At 55.4% G+C, this 21,397-nt stretch overlaps 1 protein-coding gene across 27 annotated transcripts in view; it reads left to right on the top strand.

Annotated features, from left to right (window-relative positions):
* CELF4 (CUGBP Elav-like family member 4) overlaps positions 1–21,397 on the top strand; it is a 257,467-nt gene that overhangs the window by 180,173 nt on the left and 55,897 nt on the right. For 19 of the 27 annotated variants that reach the window (XM_041743488.1, XM_041743524.1, XM_041743513.1 and 16 more), the window contains one exon: positions 5,927–6,005. In XM_041743488.1, coding sequence (XP_041599422.1) covers positions 5,927–6,005 — 79 coding nt within the window. The remainder of the gene's footprint in view (positions 1–5,926; positions 6,006–21,397) is intronic. The other 8 variants (XM_041743539.1, XM_041743429.1, XM_041743479.1 and 5 more) reach the window with 1 other exon arrangement.

Here is a 21,397-nt window from a genome sequence, read left to right as displayed (position 1 = left end):
GTCAGCCCTCCAGGCCAGCCAGCAGTGGCCTGGGTGCAGGTTAATGTAGGGTTGGGTCAGGCCTACTCACCAGTGGTACCCCCAGCTGGCAGCACTGGTTGGCCAACAGAGGCCATGTCTTATCAAGAGCAAGCCTCTTGCCCCTGTCTTGCATGTCCTGGCAGGACATTTACAATACCCTTTAGGGTTGAGTGTCCACTGTGGGCTGGAGCAGGGGGTGGCCCCCGAGTAGAAGTGAAGCCTGGCTTGACTTCCAAGGGCACACCCTAGGCTAGGTGGCAACATGTCAGTGGGTGGTGAGGCTCAAGGCGCTGCTCCCCTGCACCCAGGTGGTAGGTGGGGCTTAGGGTACCCATGATGATCTCCATGCCTGAGGGGACTCTCTCTTCTTCCTTAGCCTTGCTCAGTCTGTCTTGCATTTGTCTCCTCTGGCTGGCTCAAGGCACCCTCCAGGCACAAGTCACAAAAAACAAACTATGTAATTTTGGTGATTCTGCATAGGAGCTAAATGTTCTGATATTTGCATTTAAAACTGGCGTCACACAAAATAAAGATGAATGGTAGGATCTGTGCTAATAATTTAAAATTTATATTTCTTTTTACTTAAAACAACGTCAAACAGCAAATAAAAAATACCATGACAAGCCAAGAAAGAGAGAGACGGTGGAAGAAAGGAAAAGCTTTATATTTTAGTGCTTTAACGATGCTTTTTTCCTTGCTTTTTGAACAAGGAGCCCTGCAAAATTATATCTCTTTTCCCAGAGCAGTAATGCTGCTGGGTTGGGGCACAGATATCCCAGTGGGCCCTAGCCTGCAGGGTCTGCTGCTTCACTGTTTCCACGACCATTATGTGTGCTGGATTGGGGGTGGTGGTGGTGCAGACAACATAAAAGCTGAGCTCTTTGGGGGGATGAGAACAAACAGTGGGGACTGATGAGGAATAGGAGCCAGGCTCTTCACAAGCATGGGAGGCGGTGGGAAGGGACGGAGATAAGAGCTGCTTTTCAGTGAACAAGACAAGAGAAGAAGAGGCATTGCCACACTCTGCCATGGCTTGGGGAGAGGTGAGCCCCTCCAGTGAGCAGGGGAGCTGGGTATCACCAGGCGCTCACACATCGCAAAGGGGCCTAAAAGGACCCTCAGCACTGAGGCTTGAACACCCACCCTGGAATTACATTTGGGGACTCAGCCGCTGGGTGGAGAGCACCCTGGCCATCTCTGTAGGCCACCACAGTAATCTCTGTCACCCCAACCATCCTCTGCCCGCCCTGGCATTATGTGGGGCATCGGTCCAGACCTTCCAAGGCATTTCTGGGTCAGGGACTGGAAAGCAACCTGGAGGGTGACGTTTACAGAGAGGCTACTATGCAGAAGGAACTGTACTAGTTTCCTCCTTGATCTTGCTTATTCCCAGTCTCCAGCCGAAATCAATTCTTTTAAGATGTCTGTAATGTCACACAAGTGCTACTCAAACATGCACGTGCACACACACACATAGTCCAGTGGAACTTAGTCCTGAGTTAGGGTCTAGGGGGTCCATGTGTAGGAAACTGGGGTTCTTGCTCTTGCTTGAGAAACAAGTGTCTCTCTCAGTCTGTCTCACACACACACACACACACACACACACACACACACACACACACACACGAGAAGAGAGACAGAGAGCTCACAAAGTAATACAAGGCCATGTGTGACCAAGGGAGCCGAGACATAACCAGGGAAGTCTTATTGAAAGAGGAGGAAGTCTCAGCTAAGAAGAGGAGTGTTTGGGTGGCCAGTGAGGGGTGACAGAGAACTTTCCAGACCCTTTTATTTTATTTTTTTTTAAGATTTTATTTATTTATTTGAGAGGGAGAAGCAGACTCACTGCTGAGTGGAGAACCCAGTGCAGGGCTTGATCCCAGCACCCTGAGATCGTGACCTGAGCCGAAGGCAGATGCTTAACTGACTGAGCCACCCAGGCGCCCCTGGGTCCTTTTATTTCTGAGACAGCTCTGGGTCGGCTACACTGGGGCCCGGTGTGAAGCAGAGGGCTCAAGGCCCTGAGAAGGCAAGTGGTGGAGGGCCCTGAGGATCCTAGTGATGTAGGGGCTGTCCCAAGTGAAGCAGAGGCAAGTCCACGCATGGATGTCCCTAGGGTTCTGGCCAGCACTGGCTTCAGCAGCGAGGGACGACAGGGCTCAGCCCCTGCCCCCAAACCTCCATGTCAGCTCTCAGGAAGGTATAAGTGCAGCAGAGGGGAAGCTGGGGGAGGCCAGTCCCTTCCTGGTCTGGTGGCAAAACACATCAGGATCTTAATGGCCCAGGGGCCACCTCCGCAGGTGGCCCTGTTCTGGTGGGGTGCTCGTGCCAGCCTCAGGGAGCCCCTTGTGGGGTGGGAAAGAGGACACACAGACAGAATAATGTTCCTCACACAGGAGCCAGCCCAGGAGCCCCATCCAGGTTGCATGCAGGAGGACAGGCAGGGAAAGGCAGACTTGGGACCTGGGTTAATCGGGCCCATCTTCCCAGACAGGGGAGGGAGGCCTCTGTACCCTGGCCTGCAGGGGGCGGCAGAGACCTGTGGGCACCTGTGGGAGGTAGCTGAGAAAGGGAGAACCCACCTGGGAAGCTGTGCGACTGGAAAGGAGATGGGGAGTCAAGAAAGAGCCAGGCCCGCCTGTCTGTCAATCTGTCTGCCTGCTTGCTGGCCACAGACCTCTCTTTCCGCAAGGAGCCACGTTGGACAGACAGGTGAAGCCTTTGGACTGGCTCAATCATCGTATTTATTCTAATTGTATCGTAATCGTCCCCAAGGAGCCTGGTTCAAATGAGCTTGACATTATTAAAATTTTAATGCCCAGTTTTCATAGCTGAATGAATATTTAAAGGGTATGTCCCAGCTTAAGTTATGATGATGAAGAAATTAATGGAATGTCTTGTTTAATGCATGGATATGTGTTGATGCAAAAAGTGGTGGAGATGGGGAGGGGGAGGGGAGGCAGGACAGGCAGAAAAAGCCACCCCGCCGTACTCTGCTGCAGTGGGGACAGGGAGGACCCCCAAAAGCCCAGGGCCAGGACCCCTCGCTCCCCATGACAGGACCCCAAGCTGGAAGCAGAAACACAGAAGAGTCAGTGATGTCCCTGAAGGACTGACCCCCCATGGCTTCGGGGTACGTTCAGGAGCTCTGCTGGACCCGGGGAGGCAGTCCTGAGTTGCCAACACCCCCATCCCTGAAGCACAACCCATAAAGGGACACAGATGACACCTCAAAAAGAGAATCAGCAAAGAGGGCACTGGCACCCCAGCCCAGGTCCTCCTGGAAAGATAATACAGTGACTGATGGGGATGGCTGGGCAGAAGGCGACAGAGAGAGGAAAGCCACCAAGAAACAGGCCCCAGTGTCCTTGAAGCAGGCTGTTCACCTGTAAGGGGCAGCCTTGGGGCTGGGTGGCCGGCACCTCCCTGAGGCTGTGGCCAGGGTCTGAGGGTGCAACGTTAGAAGAAGGATGAGATGACAGTGCCCCACCCAACATCCTACCCCTCACCCTTCCTCACCACCACTGTCTCTGCAGCCTGGCGCAGCCCCGTCTCCCCAAGACAGGCTCCCTCAATCCACTCCCCCTTCTCGGGGCAGAAGCAGGCCTTGGTGAGGCTGCACAGGGCTGGAGTCTGGAACAGGAAGAGAGAGACACAGGCCTGGGGAGAAGATCTCCCTCCGGGCCCGAGGCATCTGTACAGAGCCTGCTCCAGCTGAGGAATCTTCCCAACTGAGCCTGACACTTTATTTCTGCTGAGAATTAAGAAAGCATCGGGCCGTATTTTATCTCTCCATCAAGACTGGCACCTCTTCAACAGCCCCGCAAAGGCTGTCTGGATGCTGACCATCCCTAGATCCTAATGAAACATGAAAAATGACCCCAGGAGCCACAGGTCCTTGGGAACCAGTTCAGTTCTGGTGCACCAGCCTGTTTGGAGCACCCTGTGGGTGCTGAGCCAGTGGCTGAGGGTAGGCGGGAAGCTGGGTGAGCCCCTGGATCCCTGCTGCCAGGAAGCCCACAGTCAAATTGGAGCCTAGCACCGAGTCATGGTGGAGGTCAGGGAGGGGTAGGGGACTGGAAATTAGGCCTAAGTCCGTTAGCCTGGGGCAGAAGATTCTCGAATGTCCATGTTCCAAGGACAGGGGCTGCTGGGGGTGAGGAGCCCCCTGAGGTGGAAGGCTCCTGCCCAGGCAGATTCCATTTGCTTTGTTTAATTTAATTTGTGTAAGTTAGGGATGTTCCAGGAAGGGGGGACATTCTAGAAAAGGGTTGGATCCTGAGTCCCAAAAATCACTGGACGGGAAACCAGGAGTGCCCTTCCCTCATAGCCAGAAGCCTGCTCGGCCTTCTGTGCCCTTTGCTCACGAGCTGCAAAGGAGGCTGTTTATGGGGGAGGGAGGGATTCAGGACCCCCTGCCCAAGTGAAGCCAGGAACTTCATTATGTCCTTCTTCCTTCTCCCTGTGACTGGAGCTTTCTGTAACACCAGTCTCCTCTCTGGCAGAGCTTACATACGAAGTAGCTTTTTCTCCCCAACTCCATGAGGCGTGCCAAGTGGGGACCTTGTGTGAACAACGACACTCTGACCCCATCTTAGGGGCCTGGCCCCAGGAGTCCTGTCTTGCCCCCCCGCAGGCCACCTGTGTCTCATTTCCTCTGCTCCGCGCCCTGCCTCCTGCCTCCCCGTCCTTCCTCGTGGAAGCTCTGCCCTTCCCCTGGCCTTGTCTTCACCTTGCTGAGTCACGGGCACCCACGCTCCCCCACCCACTTGTCTTGACGCAGCCACAACTCACTTCGAATCCTAGACCAGAAGGCCTGAGGAAGCTTGTAACTGGCTAGTCCAGCCTCCGCACATCAGAGGAACCGGCAACAAAGAGTCACTTGCTACAGGATGGAAGCCGAGGGAGAGCCCTGGCTGACTCCGGCTCCTGGGCCCACCTTGGCGTGGGGTGGCTCCCTCAGCTTCTCGTCTATGAAATGGGGGTGCCTGTCCTGCCCCGTCTGCCTGTCAGGGTTTGTTTGTATGAGAAATGAAAATGCAGTAAGGGATAAGAGAGGTACTTGACAGGTGAAAGCGCTGGAAAAGACATAAAGTAGGATTTCATTTGCGTGATTCCTTCCATTTTTATTGTCTGAAATATCTTGGGGCCTCGGGGCTGGAGAGCCCACCCGGTGGCCTCCCGGCGGGAGCTTTAAAGACTAGCGCGGAGCTGCGATTCTTGGAGTTCAGAGACCCCTAGTGGCCTGATCCAGGCACTGACGTGGATCCCTGAGAGAGAGAGAGAGATGGGCCTCCTGGAGACGTGAGGGGTCAGCCGTGTCCTGTGTCCTCCTGGCCCCTAGATACCACGGGAGACAGTAGCTGCACCCACTCCACCTACCCCCCGAGGGGACAGCCCGCTGCAGTCAGGAGCCACTGCCCTGAGCCCAGCCCCAAGTAGGAGCTGGGTGGCCAGAGCCTCAGCACCCCTGGGACCCACAGCTCACATCTGCGAGATGGCACAGGGTGGCCGGAGACCAACTCCTTTGGGCAAAGCCAACTGTCTCCGGCGAACCAGGGCTGCCAGAGATGCGCTGTGAGGACACCTCAGATTCTAACGTCACAGGCGAGCCAGAGCTGCTCAAAGCTGAGAGGGGGACACCGCTGAGTCTCCAATCCGGAGAAACCCTCCTGAAACATCGGGGGCCCTGGGGACTGCATAGGCCACGGGAGACGGGTGGGGCTTTGGCGACAATGGGCACACTTGCAGCTGCGTGGGGGGCAGCGGTGGTGTGGGGGTGTCCATGTGAGTGGGTGTGGCCTGTGTGCCTCTGTACCCATGATCACCTGTGTACCTTTGGGTGTGGGTGTGTGTCCCTCACCCCCAGGCCTGCTCTGACACCATCCCCTGTGCTCTGTTGCAGATGAACCGGCCGATCCAGGTGAAGCCAGCGGACAGCGAGAGCCGAGGAGGTAGTAGCTGCCTGCGCCAGCCCCCTTCACGTGAGGGCTCACTTGTCTCTGCCCCCCTCCCCCGCCCCGCCCCTCCCTTCCTCCCCCTGATGCAGCGACTCCCTGCCTTCACCTCCCGGCCCTAGGGACCCCATGGCTGGGAGTTGGGGCAAGGCTCTGGAGCTGGGGGTGACTGGTGTGGGCAGAGAGTGAAGGGACGGGAGGAGGTGACTGGGGTCTGCCAGACGGTGGTTTTCCTTCCTTCCTGTAGGTAAACAAGTAGCCTGTCCGAGGGTACTCTTCTGCTTCCTTTAGGAAACCCAAAGGATGTGCTCCCCTCCCTGTCGCCAAGGAACCCCCCTCCCCCATGATGGAGCATGAGCCGAAGCCTGGGTGCCAGGCTGGGAGCGAGGGAGTGGATTGCGGCCCTTTCCTGGGAAGGGTCAAGCCAGAGTGGGCAAATCTGAGAAGGGCTGCCGTGGGGGCTTGGGACTGCTGAGGTCGAGATCCTGGAGGTAGATTGGAGCCAGCAGGGAGATGTCTGGAAGGGGACAGAGTAGGAGGGCACAGCGACACCCCACAAGCACAGAGCCCTGCTCCGAGAGGAAGGCTCTGTCCCCTCCACCAGCAACCAGCTCCTGGCTCCCGTTGCCAAGCACCTCCATCCTGGGTTCTGGGCCTGGACAGGTCACCCCTCTCTCAGCCTAGACAGGCACTGAGCAATTTCTCTCTCCCCATCCTCCCTCCCTCCAAAAGGTATTCTAGGAAATTAAGAGCAAAAAGCAAAATAGGCAAAAGCTACTTGCAAATTCAGAGTCAAAGCCCTTGTCCTGAGAGAACTGTAGCGTGGCCACAGGTGGCCTGCCTGCCCCAGAGATCTGTGGTCTCTCTAGCTCAGGCTGCTGCCCTCTGGGCCCTAGCAGGACCCTGACCTGGGCACAAGGCTTCTGGGCCCTATGGCCCTCCTGACTTGGAGCTCAAATCCCACCTTCCCCCAGAGCCCATTTGGTATCTGGGTGCTGCCCAGAGGAGCCACATGGCTCAGGGCACTGACATACCTCCCTATGGCCTTCTGAGAGCTTCCCACCCTGAGGACCCTGAGAGCAGGGGTGGGTCAGCTGACAGGTAGAAATGGTTCAGGTGTAAAGGGTCCAGGCAGGAAAGCCCCCCTGGTTCATGCTGTTTGCTCCTTCCCCTTTCCTGGCTGTCCAGTTAACACCCAGCTCTAGGCATCCTCGCCCTGGTGGCGAGGGGAGGACTGTCCCACCTCACACAGGACTTCTTGGTGGCATATGGAGGAGCCAGGGGCCTCCCCTAGAGAGTGTCTTCAGGAGGCAGGCCCAGCAGGCCCTGGGCCGTGGGTCACCCCATCATGCAGTGACTCACCTGCAGCACCCTTTTCATGTTGCAGGGCCAGAATGCAGGGAAGAGCCCCTATCCCTGGCAGGGAGAAAGCTCTGGTGTACAGGAGGGTAGCTAGAACAGTAAGCAGCACCCGAACCCAGAGAAGGGGGCCCCTGAAGTGGAGGCAGCCAGAAACCTTGGAGGAGGTGGTACCTGAATTGGCCTGGAAGGAGGGCAGTTTCCACACCTAGAGAAGAAGCCAGGGTGGCATGAAGAAGGCCCCGCAGAGGGGGGCCCCTGCCGGGGCATAGGGGGCCCATCAGGTGTGGAGAAGACAACTCAGAGTCCAGCCAGTTTTCTCCGGGACCGGAGTGGGGTGTCAGAAACACCGTGCCCTGTGAGGCCACACGGAGCTCAAATGCAAACCCTTTTCTCCTTCACTTGCCTTGGAGGCGAGAGCTCTCTGACTCCAAGCTGCTAACCTCATCTCCTTTCTCCCATATATCTCCTGCCGCTGACACTTGCCCCAAACCAGATTAATCAGCTCTTTTATTCTTCCTGCAGTGGAAAGGGGGGGGGGGAGCCAAACCTAAACATCTATCTATTAATTGCATATTCAATATTAAACAGTGAGATGATCCTGAGTCAGCACTATCACCAAGCTATTTAAAAAAAAAAAAAAAAGGAAAGTCAGTTTAAAATAATTTAATATCCATTAAATACTTATTCTGGTGGGAAGAGGATGGGAAAGAGGTGAACGTTAGCAGAGATGGAAGAAATGGGAACAGAGAAAGGTATGGAAGACGACTACTGAGGGAAGAAGAGCATGGTCTCAGGTGAGGGAGGCAGGGCTCTTGGACCAACCCTTGAGACATGAGACACCACAGCTGGCGGAGGTCAAAGAAGAGAGCTCGCTGTGGCCTGGAGCAGGCAGGGAGGGCTTCCTAGAAGAGGTCTGGTGTAGACCTGGAGGGAAACAGTGAGGACACAAAGTGAAAATGGGGCTCTGCACACAAGGCCCAAGGGTTGGGCTTGTCTCCATCAGAGAAGGAGCCACTGATCCTGTTGGGGGGACCAAGCAGCGAGAGGGCATCCCTGCTGTAATGTGCCTGCTCAGGAAGAGAGGAGCTAGCCCCTGCTACCACCACCAAGAGCCTGGGCTCCAGTTGGGTAGGGAAGGAGCCATCTCTCTGCTAGGAGGATCCAGTTTACCCCACAGAGCTCACTGGAACAAGCTATATCTAAACTGAGTCACCCTCAAATAAGCAAACCAATTCATTAGCTAGAGAAATGAGGCAGGCTGGGGGCAGAGAAGAGCCTGGTGGAAGGCACCCCCACCTGCCCTGGCCATCCCAGAGGCAAAGACCCTCCCTAGGGCATGCACCTACCCCATGAACTGATTCATGGTCAGCATCTGAATTGGGTTCCATGGCTGCAAGGGCCCCTCGGCCTCTGAGTTTCACTCTCAGTGTCTAGATGGGTGCCCACACTGTGCTGCCTTGTAGCCCTAACCTCCTCCTCATCCTCCCTAGTCTCAGCCCAGGGGAGTACTACAGCCAGAAGACAAGACAACCTGCCACCCCCCACCCCCACTAGGGGCAAATGAGGTTCCCATATCCAGGCATGGGTGCTCCTTTCTGGGGCTCAGGCCCCGAGAGCCCTGCCCTTAGTCAGCAAACCAGCTTGGGGCACCCCTGGGCTGAATTGGAAGAGGCTGGGGCTGGGGAGTGTGCCCATCACTCTCAAAAGGCCCAAGGAAAGGGAAGAAGTGGCTGAGGTCTGGGCTGGGTATGACAGACATTGACCTCATCCTACCCCACCACTGCCAGACACACACACCCCATCACCAGAAACCACCCCTACCTCTTCTCAGTAACCATCGATAGGTCAGAAGATTTAGCTTAAGATTTAGGATGAGGCCCCCAAGAGCTGAACATGCTGTGTTTGGAGGAACCCTGGAACGCAGTTGCACACTTGCACCCCCCCAACACTCTCCAACATGCCGTACACCCACACGGACAAGGTACCCACAGACCCAACACGCTTCTGGAAAGGTGGAAAACAAACATCCCTCACCAGGGACAAATGCCTGGGGTGTCGGGCACAGACCCAGGCCACCTGATTTTATCTCATCAACATGAATGACAGAAAAAAACAGCAACACGGAAGGGGCTGATGAGCTGGAGAGGTTACAAATCGAGATGACTCGGGAGACAGACCCAGGAAAGAAGGGATTCAAGGCTACCAGGGGCTCCTCATCCCTCGGAAGGGGGCAGATGTGGCACTGGGGAGCCTCTCCAGGGGGAATGTGAGCAAGGCCTGGAAATAATCTTTTAGGGTTTACCACCATAGCCCTCATGCTCCTGTAGGACCTGGAAACCAAACACACACACACACACACACACACACACTCCAGAGGACCCCCGCTTGACTGGAATGTGTGAGGTCCCAGCTAGGGAAGACCTCACAGCCCATGATGGGGACTGCTAAGGGTCTCCTGAGTCTCCACCCTGGCCGATCTGAGGAGGCCCACAGAAGATAGGCCTGGGGGGAGCCTGCCGGAGGCCAGGTGATGGTGGAGGGTGGACACCCCAGGCAGGAGGGCTAAGCTCTCTACTACAAGGTCCTCTTGTTCTGCCACTGGCTACAGGGCCTGGGGGGAGGCTCGGGAGAGATACTGAGGGTGGCCTTGAGCTCCAGCCATGAAGGGAGCCCTGGAGGGGTCACTGCAGTCAGCCACCATCTAGGGAAGCTTCTAGAGAGTGAAGGAGCTTCATTCATCCCCCTGCCAAGTCCTTCCAAATTGCCTAAGTTGAAGGAGCCTTGTCCCTGTCCAGACCTGGGAGCCCATGTCTGTCTGTCTCCCTCCAGTCTCTGTCTGTCTGGGGTGGGAGGTGTCACGGAGAGGAGCTGGGCAGGGCCGGGAGGCAGCGAGGGCTGGGGCAGGTGCCACAGCCTGGAGCCGCCCGGCGCACGGTCCGAGCAGGTGCGGGCCAGCCAGCCAGGCGGTGGACCTGCGGCCCGGCGCTGCTCCCCGTTCCGTTCGGCATCTTCAGGGCCGACGCCCCCCTCACCGTGGCCGCACTCTGGCAGCGGAGTCCCGCCGGGCTGGCTAATGAGGTTGGACACGATGCATGTGAATGCAGCTCCAAGGCCCTCCCTGAGGCCACGTTCTCCACCATAAAACCGGGCTGATTCGGTCCTCCCAGCCCCTCCACCATCTGGAGCCCCATCGGTTCCTGCGGCTTTTTAAATCCTATTAAGTTCCTCATTTCTCCTCCGAGCATTATTTTATTTCTAAACAGACACAGACAACGGACGTGCTAGGGGAGGCTAGGGAGCCCAGCTGAGGGGTGTGGGCAGCTCCCTGCTGCCTCCGGGTCCAGGGGCCCCAGGAGCCCCGTGGCCACACTCTGGACTTCCCCGGGGTTGGGTGCCTCCCTTCCAGACCTTTCTAGCCATTCAGTCCCATACTCTAGGTTGGCAATTTAGCAAGCGTTTAGAGGAAATAGATGTGCAGGCTGGTCCCGCTGTTTGAAAATTCAATAGAAGTTTCAATTTTCTGAATCTTAGATGGCAACGAATGTCTCCCTGACGCCAGCTTCTGGATAATCAGAAACCCCTCAGGATTCTGTTGGGAACCCTTGGCCCAGGCGGGACGGGATGCACAGAAAACTAAAGCTAGGGGTGTGGGGGGCACCAAGAATTGAAGATTAATCTGAAATTATACCAAGACAGTAGGAAACAAGGTTAAAAAAAAAAAAACCTATCGGTTTAGACAGCCTCTGACTGGAGATGCGGTACAGTGGGGAGGGGTGGGGGGTGAGGAACGTGTGGGGAAAAGCTTGTATAGACCAGTAGCACTGCCTGTGGGGACCTCCTGGGTGAGGCTCCCATGGGGGTGGGGTAGGGTGGGCAGAGACCCAGGCCAAAGAACAGCCTCACCTGTGCAGCTGTGTCCCAATGCACAAGCCCCTCCTTGTCTGGCCCCATCTCTCCTCTTTGGGGCATCAGGAACCCGTCCCACCCGGGTATAACACATCCAGAACTCTATTTTCGGGCTCCTACCTGAGAGACCCAGAATGAGCCAAGCTAACCCCAGCCCAGCACAGAGGGTGAGATCCTGGGCTGAGAAGAGGCCCTGTGACCCTGGCCCCAAAGCAGACCCCTAAAGAAAAGGGATATGCACCTCAGAGCAGAAAGAACTCTACCATCAGCAGCCCCCTCACTTTCTGTGTCCCCACAGAAGCCTCTGGAAACTGGACAGTGTGCGTACTCCCTTGTGCCTGTGTGTGAATATGTGTGTGTTGGGGGAGTGCACTTCCTTATCCAACCCCCCTCACCAGACCCTGCAGGCTCCAGTATAATTTTTTTTTTTTTTTTTTTTAGGATTTTATTTATTTATTCATGAGAGACAGAGAGAGAGAGGCAGAGACACAGGCAGAGGGAGAAGCAGACTCCTCACAGGGACCTCCATGCAGAACTCGATCCTAGGACCCTGGAGTCACAACTTGAGCTGCAGGCAGATGCTCAACCACCAAGCCTCCCAGGTGCCCTAAACCCCAGTATCCGTAGCTCGTAGGGAGGGCGACATCATCATCCTCCCTGTCCATAGCCATGCCTGGGCCCAGGGGTGGGCAAGGGGTCACAATGACCCTTTGGCTGGAGGAGGGCTAACTGGCTTGTTGGCCAGGACGTGGAACTCCGGGGCCTCTCCAGGCCCTGGAGCCATCTGTCCACGCACCCTCCGCCTCCCCACCGTGAGGTGGCTTCTCACCCCACCCCTCCTGTTTTTAAAAACAATCAAGGGGGAAAAAGCAACTCCATCTTGGCCTCTTTCCCCAGAGCTTAGAAACCCCCTTTTGTCAGTCCTGGCTTATCCCCACCAGAATTTCTCAAGCTATAGATTTTAATGCTGTCCCCTGAACACCAGCCCCAAAGCCAAGGTCCCGGCTGATCTCGCTTGTACATGAATCCTTGATTTATTTTGGGCTGATATCAAAGAAAAGGCATTAACAGCTTTCAGCTCGGGAGTCAGACATGAGACAGCAGGGCCCAGACAGTTGCAGTGCTCAGGGAGCAGCCTGGGGCAGGGGTCACCAGAGCCCTGCCAGACCCAGTGATTTGCCTTTGGGAAGGGCTGAAGGATTAGACGCCTCGAAGCCAGGCCAGGTGGCCCACCCATGCCTTGGCTTCTTTCATGGGCAGGAAGTTCTACCACATGTCTGACCACAATCCCTTTTGTTTAAGCGTTTCCAACCGTTAGGTTCCTTAGATCGTGGTGCAAGATTCTCCTTCCCCCGGGGTTTTATCCTCCATGATCCATTCCTTAAAAATCTTTGTGTCCTTTCTTCCCCAAGACCCTTTACAAAGAAAGAAATTTTAAAAATCCAGGAAGCATCCTTAGTTTACAAGACCGAACCCAAAGAGCAGCTTGGTGAAGACAGGTGTCTGTGGTCGGAAGGCGGTGGCTGGTGGGAAGGGTCCCTAGTGAGGCCCCCCACAGAGGCCCCAGGGGGGCAGGCACACATTATAAATACCACAGTAACTCCTGCCATAGGTGTGAAATTATAATTAACTGCAAACCTGCTGAGTTTAAATGGACTTTAGGTTTTCAGCTGGGGGAAGGGGTGTTGATTGATCTGCATTTTGTTTTTGAGGGTTTTTTTTCTTTTTTTTAATCCATTCGGCAAGTTAAGTTGAGACACGCGGCTCCTCGCCAAATTCCCTCTGGCCCCAGCTAATTTAGCAAAGGATTGTTTCAGAGGAAATGGGATATTAATCATTGCAAATGGGCTCCTGGATGATATTTAAAAGCTGCCACATGTGTGTCCAGGCTGAAGGGGCTGATGACAGAAATCGTAATGACACAGAGAGGCCACTCCCATGGCAACCTGTTGCAGGTACTGTGTGGGCATGCAGGAGGAAGATCCCTGCCTCCTCGGGGCACGAGCAGGATGGAGAGAGAGAGAGAATGTCACACACAGTCCTCCCTGGGCCTACTGGTCCCTCAGCACTGCACTGAGTGGGCCCCAGCATGGATGAGACGGATCGAGTGCCTTCCTGGCCCCTGGCACAGACAGTCAGACAGCCTGATAACAACCTGGGAGTGGTGAGAGGTTCGGGGGAGGGGGCAGGGAGAGACTGAGATCACAGAGATCAGAGTCAGGAACGCCTGCCTGGCTTTCAGAGGCAAGGGGATTTGAGCAAAGAAGGGCAGAGCTTCCAGGGGGGACAATAAGCTGAGCCAAGGCAAATTTGGAAGATCCTGAGAGCCAGAATGAGGGGCAGGCAAGATATGAGAGCTGCCATAGACGGCCTGCAGTTGGCAAACTGGGGAATCTTTGCTGATGACTAGTGCTGCAGTTCTTTTATTCTTAGAGTCCAGTCCATGGGACATGGGAGGAGGTGACAGGGGTGAGGACCTCTGACAAGTGTGGTCAATAAAGCGCAAATAAAAATCATACTGCCTAGGGCCTCAGCTGCATTGAGCATGTGATTTACCCTACTGGGGCAGGACAAGGAAAGCTTCCTGCAGGAGGTGATTATTGGGATGACAGATTTACCAAGAGGTAACATCTAAGCTAAGGTGTCACAAGCAAAGACATGGACACAGAGACAAGCAAGGCAAATATGTGGCATGTAAGATCTTTTAAAGATAATATAGAAGAACTAGGGGCATCTGGCTGGCTCAATCAGTAGAGCACGCAACTCTTGATCTCAGGGTCATGAGTTCAAGCCCCGTGTTGAGTGTAGAGATTACTTAAAAAAAAAATTTTAAACATATACACATTATCAAAAAATAATGTAGAAGAACTGGTTTGGCTGGAGAAGAGGATCCACTTTCTGGAAGACTCAGACTTGGTGCATCGTGGATCTCATGTGGCACAGCACACATGGGAACCAGGCACCGTCTGCAGCAGCTAGAGCTCTCGTGGGGAGATAGAGCCAGTCATCTAGAGCATCCAGTGAGAGCACCTCGAGCCCCACAACAGCCCTGCAAGGTTGGCTGAGCAGCACCCCCACTTTATGGAGGGGAGATGAGGGCTCAGAGAGGAGAGGTGGGTGTCTCACCCAAAGACAGTAAACCAGCCTTTACACCTCAGCCCTCCTGGGCCAGCCTGCATGGATTTCTGACTTCTCACAGTCTCTGCTGAGGTGCTGAGCTCCACAGCAAGCTCTCCCAGTGTTGTGGCACCCATTGGATACACAGAGGGTGAGGAGGGGCTCCAGCCTTTAGGATGGGCTCTCCAGCTCTTCACTCGCCTCAACAAGCCTCTTGGGAGGATTTGGGAGGGTCTGGCCTGGGTGCAAATTAGTCAGTAGGAAGATGAGCCTGTCTGTAGCACGTGTGAGCCTGGAGGGTCAGCTGGGAAGAGCAGGTAGAGGAACTCCATGACTACCAAACGGAGGAGCACCAAGCAGGCACTCAGGGCTTTGTCTGTCTGGGCCTGGTGAGGAGGAAGGTTCTGTGGAAGCTGGACTTCACCAGGGACCAGCCAGGGTGGGCTTTCTTCTTGATAGATCCATGATCCCCACATCACGATGCCATATCCCAACATGAGATAACTGTCCTGAGTGCCTTAGGAGGTTTAAGGCTTGACATCAATGACCAGTTGCTGAGAAGAGATGGTCTCTGCCCCTAGAGAGCTGACTGTGAAAGACAGATGCAGTGGAGTCCCAGGGAGATGTCTTCCAGCCTTTGCTAAGCTCTAGGCCCTAGAGAAGCTCGCAGGGAGATCAGTTCATGGCCTCATGGGCACCAGATGAGCAGTGGAGAAGTGAGTGAGTGCTAGCTGGCAGAGGGGAGAGTAGTCAGGGAAGGCTTTCTGGAGCAGGCTCCCTGCTGGATAGGATTAAGGCTGAAAAGCCAGTGACACAAGGAATTCAAGCCCCATGGCATAGAGCCTGTCCAGGAAAAAATGAGGACACCAGTTGGCCCAAGGAGAGGGTTCCCAGGAATACCCAGCTAAAGAATTGGGGGTTTCTGGAAGATGATAGGGAGTCCTGGAGACTATGGAAGAGGTTGGTGATTGATGGAAGCTGGAGCTGGGAGGGCTGGTGGCCCACAGGGAAGACTGGACAGGGTGTCAGGGAGTCCAGGGAGAGATGGATGCAGGTGCCAGTGAGGGGAGGGGCAGGGGGCAATGGGAATCAGAGTGTAAGCTCAAGAGCCCTGTGGTCACCATGAAACACAAGCCTCCAAGCTGCCCCCACCCTGCCCAATACCTGATGCCTTTAGCTCTCCAGGTACACATTCACTTTCAGGCACCCGCCTGCCCTTGGATGGTCCTCTCTGACCGTTCTCAGCTGCCCAGCTCAGTGTGATCAGAGCCTTCATCAGGGCCCACCCCGCGGGCGTGCTTCCTCTAGCAGTTCCCCACTGCTCATCCTGGCTCAGAAACCCCTTTCCTGCCCTCTCCCTGAGCCATACAGCCACAAAGTGGGTGTTAGTTGCCCATCTCTCCATAGAGACAGTGTCCTCCTTGGGGGCAGGTGTGTCTGGCCTTCCACAGAGCCCGGCTGGGCACCAGGCCCCAGCAGGCCTCCCTCAGTGCTGGCACCACAAGGCCAGTCTCGCGCTCCTGCCTCTAAGAAGAACCTTCTCCATCATCCTGCCTCTCTGCTGGTCTAAATGCAGCCCCCTCTTTGGTCTCCCCACCCCCAGCTCCTCCGGAGTCAGGCCCACAGGCAGGGGGCGGAGGTGGGCAGTGGGGCGGGTGCCAGTGACATTGGCATTCTCCTTGCAGCGCATCTTAATAATTTAATGGCTATTAGCAGGGCCGCCGTGGTGGTGGGGGAGGGGGGCGTAGGGGGAAGATTTATAGAGAGAATTCACTCCAGGTTGGGGTTTTGTCTTCCTCTGTTTTCCTGGCATTTATCATGCATGTTTTAATTTGGATCGGAGAGTTGCTACCATCTGGCCATTATCGCAAAGAAATATTCATTTTCACTGAGTGACACAGGCTCCATTCATCACGGAGTGCGCTGATTGCCCCGTGAGTGTGGGGCTGCGCTTTCTCCTTCATTCGAAATGAACCTTGAGCTACAAGCAGGGCTTATTTGTAGGGAGCAGAGGCCCGGGGCCAGCAGCTACCCTGACCTCACAGCCAGGTGGATAAGGAGCATTTTGGGGGAGAGGCAGGGTGAGAGTAGGGGGAGTAAGCCCTCTCCTGCCCCCGTGGCCTTTCTACTTCCCCTCACCTCTCCTGGGTGGGGGTATTGGTGGTCCTCACAGTCTCGCCCCAAGCTTCTGACCACCAATCCCCTGCATCATGTCCAGGGCAGTCCCCAGGCCAGGCAACAGAGATGGCAAAGGTGGCCCCTCCGCCTGACTCCTGAGCCCTGGCATCTGATAAATACGCTGGATGCTGGCCTGCCAAGGGCAGATTTGCTTCAGCAACCTTTCCCTAACAGAACAGCATTCCAGGAGTGCCATTTCAGGTCAGGGCTTGGGAGGGGGGGGCAGTGCGGGGCGGGGGCCCAAAAGGGCCTCTTCATTCTCCTCTCATCACCTTATGGTGGCACCATCCGGGCTGGGCCTGGGAGAAGAGACGTGTCTGCCTCCAATTGGGACATTTCCAGAGTGTCACCCTTGTAGCCACCCACTGCTCACTGCAACATGCCATCAGGGGCCACGGAAGGCTTTTAGTCAGCGATGGGCATGGAATCAAAGCACAAGGCTGGACACCCAAAGCAGGTGTTATGGAACATCCCTTAACTGGTCTGAGCCCCACTTTATGCCCCCTCAATAAGCAGGCATCCACATCTGCAATACAGAGAAAGGAGGAGAAAATATCTTTTCATCCATTTTAAATAGTGAGTCAGAGCACCCAGAATTTTTAGGGCCCTTCTGTGTTTCCTGCCCCAGGGGGGATTCAAATTTACAGCATGAAGACATCAGCTGAGCAGTGCCCCACCCCCAGCATTAGACACCCCCAGGAGGGGAGTGAATTAAAACCAGAAACAGAAAACAAAACAAAACAAAACCAGAAACAGCTTCACAGGGGAGATGTTTGCTTTGCCACGAAGGCAAAAATCAGGCAGGAGAGCCAATTTTCATCTTATAGAGGTTCTGCTTCCTGAGATCTTGGCACAAACCCAGGGGCCAACTGATTTTCCTGGTCTTTATGCTGGAAACTGTGGCCGGGCTTCAAGGCCCTGACCCTCCTCTAGGACCCAACCCAGGTTTGGCCAAGACCCAGAGGACTGTGCTGAGGTACCAGGAATCCAAAGGGAGGCCTGTGCAAGCTTTGCTGACCCTGCCCCACGAGAGAAGACAACCACTGGCATCTCGAGCGTTGACTGAGCATCCGTTGTGTGCACTCCACACCCCATATGCTGTGGGTGCACCAGCATGATCTTTGGCCATAGTGGTTTATAGTCTGGCTGCGACTGAGGTGAAACCAGTGGAGCCATTAGGAGGCAGGACAAGACCTTGAATCAAAGCACTGAGTTCAGCACAAGTGAGGGCCATAAGGTGGGTCGTACAGGAAACCAAGTGACCTGAGCACCTATGGTTAATCGCTGGGAGGTGTCGTCCCCTGCACAGGCCTGGCCCTGGCGCTAGGTCACTGTGTTTCTTCTTCTCCCCACTCCATGGTTTAGGTATGATTACTCCATTGTGGAGATGAGGCGCTGGGCGGTGGTGCATCCGGAAGGGAACTCGGGCCCTTCTGATTCCAAGCACCAAGCTACCGGATGGGAAGAAAGGAAAAAACACGGGAAGACTTGGAGTAGAAAGTGGCCCCTCAGTTGGATAGCGTGGGAGCTGCGCGGCTCTAGGAAGGGGGCCCAGCCTGCCTGTCTTCACCTTCTGCTTTTCCATCCTGGCACTTGTTGAACTAAATCAGCCATCAGCCGTCCTCCACCCTGCCTGCTCCTCCTCCCTTGGGGCAGCCTGGGGTGAGGTCTCCACCTCCTTCTGGAATGCAGGGGCTCGAGCTAAGCTCTGTGAAGGTCCTCTCCCCGCCCCCCAAGAACGTGGCACCGCCCCCTCTCCCTTGGAACTCATTCCGTGACACCAGCAGCTCTGAAACATCTGCTCCTCCATCCCGGACCCGCAATTTGAATAAATTACCCCGATGTGGCGGCAGCCTGTTATTAATGGCTTGAGTTTTATAAGATGCTTTAGTTCAATAACACTGTAGCCCGGCGCTGCGCTTCTCCCGGATATTTTTATATTTTTGCTTCTTCCCAGCCTCCTTCTGCCCTCCATCCTCTGGGTGCCTCCAGGGGCCCAGTCTTGGGCTACAACCCTACCAGCCCTCTCCCTGCTGCCCACTGGGTCGCACCCAGGAACTGGGGGCCACCAACCCCCACCTGAGCCCCACCACGGTTCATCCGGCACTGCACATCCCGACCCTGTCCACCCTCCTAAGCATCCACACGTACCCCCTCGTCCTGCCATCCCATGTGGGGGCCTGGAAAAGAGGGGACCACAGCCAGGCTAGCTGCTCCCCCCACCCCACAGCCTCCCCAAAAGGAAACCTCCAGGGACAGAGTTGCTGAAGGTGGGGCAATGCACAGAGAACATTATCCAGGGGCCCTGGTTCGTACCTCCGATCCCAAGGCTGGAGCTCTGCTGCATGTGGAGACCCATCCGAAATCTGGGGAGCAAACTCACTCTCCCCAGTTGGACTGACAGGGTCTTTCTGGGGGAGACCCAGGCCTCAGTTTATTTCTTTTCTCCCCTATTCCTGGTTCCTCATTCTTTTGTTGGTTTGTGCTCATGCTTCACACACCACCTGCATGAAGCCCTCCCAGGTTACCTCCAGTGCCCAGAGCTGGCTCTTTCTATGTGCCCAAATACAGCCCTTCCCCACTGTCCTCTGTCCTATTTTTCCCCCACAGCCAGCTAGTCTGCCTTCTAATGGAACCCCCTGGGGCGTGGCCAGCCTCTAACCCACAGCCAGCCCTTCTAGAATGATTAACCATAGGTGCTCATGCTGTGCTACTTCAACAAGCTTGTTCATCTGTGTGGGTGATACTTCCTGCAAAAGAATGGGTAGCCTTGCTGAGAGGGAGAAAAGTGGGTCAAGGGGTAGGTGGGTTTGTTCACTAGGGATATAGGATAGGAAACGCTGAGGTTTAAATAAGTAGCCAGTGTAGTCATGTCCTCAATCTGTTCCCAAAAAATGTAAACCACAATCATGGTCAAGAAGTACTGAGAAGCAAGTTCCTTGCAAGCTCAGCCTCCAGCTTAGGAAGCAGTGGGTACAGGCCTGGTAGGCACCCTGAGTTGGCCTCTTGAAGGGGCTCTGGGCCAGGAGAGCCTTCTCCTGAGCCTGCCTCAGGGGACTTGGTCCCAGGAGGGGCTAGGGAGCCTGCCACTAGGAGGACCCCAGAGGGAGTGTTTGGAAGCAGAAGGCAGATGTGCCTTTGTAAGGAGTGAGACATAGGAAGGTAGGGTGTCCCACCAGGCAGGTGGAGTCTGCCTCAGGGGAGGGTCCTTGTGAACCTGAAAAGCCCAGATGGGGTACATGGAGGCTCTCACCACTTCCCATTTGGCCTAATATTGTGGGAACTCTGCCTTTGCTAGGAGCCCCACCATTATAACATAATTACTGCTGAAAATGACCTTTAGAATATATTTTAAATTCAAAATGTCTTTAAACCCTTCACTGAGCACCATTTTTCAATTTCAAGGACTGTTTTCATTTTGGGGGGGCCAGTGGTGAGGAGTAGGGAGTGAAGCAAGGAGCCCTCCCAGTGGATTTCAAATGTTAATCTCTTGTTCCAGAGACACTGAGCTGGCTCAGGGCACACCTTGCCAGGGGCCTGGGGAGGGTGGTGAGAGAGCACTCCAGCCCTTCCCCAAGCCTCAGCGTCTGGGGCGCCCCAGGCTCTGCCCCCACCCCGCCAGCACCTCCAAGCTGCGCTGGCTCTTGCTCCAGTCAGAGCCCAGGGGCAACTGCTCTCCTCTCAGCCTGGCCCCTCCTAGTTCTCCTGGCTGAGGATGGGGTCATGCAGTGTTCAGTCCCCTGCCTGCTGAGTGCCCTCCAGGGGCTCCCAATTTCTGCAGAATGGAGACCCCCTCCCCATGCTACTCTCCCACACCTGTTTCACGTCCCTTTGCTCTAGCCGGGCTGGGGCTCCCTGTCCCACAGACAGCCTGCATCCCTTGCCGCTTTGTCGCTCAGTGACAGTGGTCATCTGGAAGGAAAATGGACAGGAAGGCCACCCCTCCTGAGGCTCACGCAGGCAGGTCTGTCTGACCCGTGGGACGCACCACTCACTGCCCCAGCTCACCTCTTCCCCACCCCCACCGCCCCCCAGAAGATCCCTGTGCCTCCCACCTGGTTTGTCCCCAAGCTTCTATCCTCTATCCTCGGTATTCATGTCCCTCTTTCCCTCCCTCCCCCTCCCCTCCTCTAGGAAAGCTGGGCTGGGGGGACCTGTGCCACCCAGTGTCACCTCAGCACCTTCCAATGTGGTCACTGTCGAGTGTCCTCCCTCATAGGTGATCTCATGGCAGTCTGTCCTCTGTACCGCGTGTCTCCCTGGCAGAAGGAGGCTCCTGGAGGCCATGAGCCTGTCCCAGGCTGCTGATGAGAGTGCTCACCGAGGTGGGCTGCTTGTCACCATGCTGAGGGGACAGAGGCAGTGACAGGCCTTTTGGCACCTTCCATGGAGGGGATTTCTGAGGGACTCAAGTCCGTAGATACTGACAGGAACTCCACTCTCCCCATCCAGTGGGCTTGTAGCCACTTCCAGCAGCAGAAGAGGGCAGAAGCAAGGGACAGAGGCGGCTCTGGTGCAGAGATGCCTTAGGTGGGTCGCTCCATCCATCTCCAGCAGGAAGGAGTGGCCAGTGGGCATCAGACAGTTCCCCCAGTGTATTCCTGGGACTTTTCCTTAAATGGCCCAAATTCCCATGGTGTCCAACTGTTTACTATGAAAATCAACATACATTCCAAAGCAAAGCCAAAATGATGTAGGGACTGTCCAATTCTTTGGATCACCTGAGTTTTTAGATTGTCCATAGTTTTGAATGACCCCTGCCCTGGGCCATGGAAACTAGGATCCCTCAGTGCTGAGAAGTCCTTGAGGCTTGGGGCCTGACAGCTTCTTGACCTCCTGCAAAGGACCTCAGGATG

Source organism: Vulpes lagopus, chromosome 1, assembly GCF_018345385.1.
Source record: "Vulpes lagopus strain Blue_001 chromosome 1, ASM1834538v1, whole genome shotgun sequence".
Lineage (NCBI taxonomy): Eukaryota > Metazoa > Chordata > Mammalia > Carnivora > Canidae > Vulpes > Vulpes lagopus.
The sequence above is the reverse complement of the archived record's forward strand: the minus strand, read 5'-3'. Positions and strand labels throughout refer to the sequence as shown.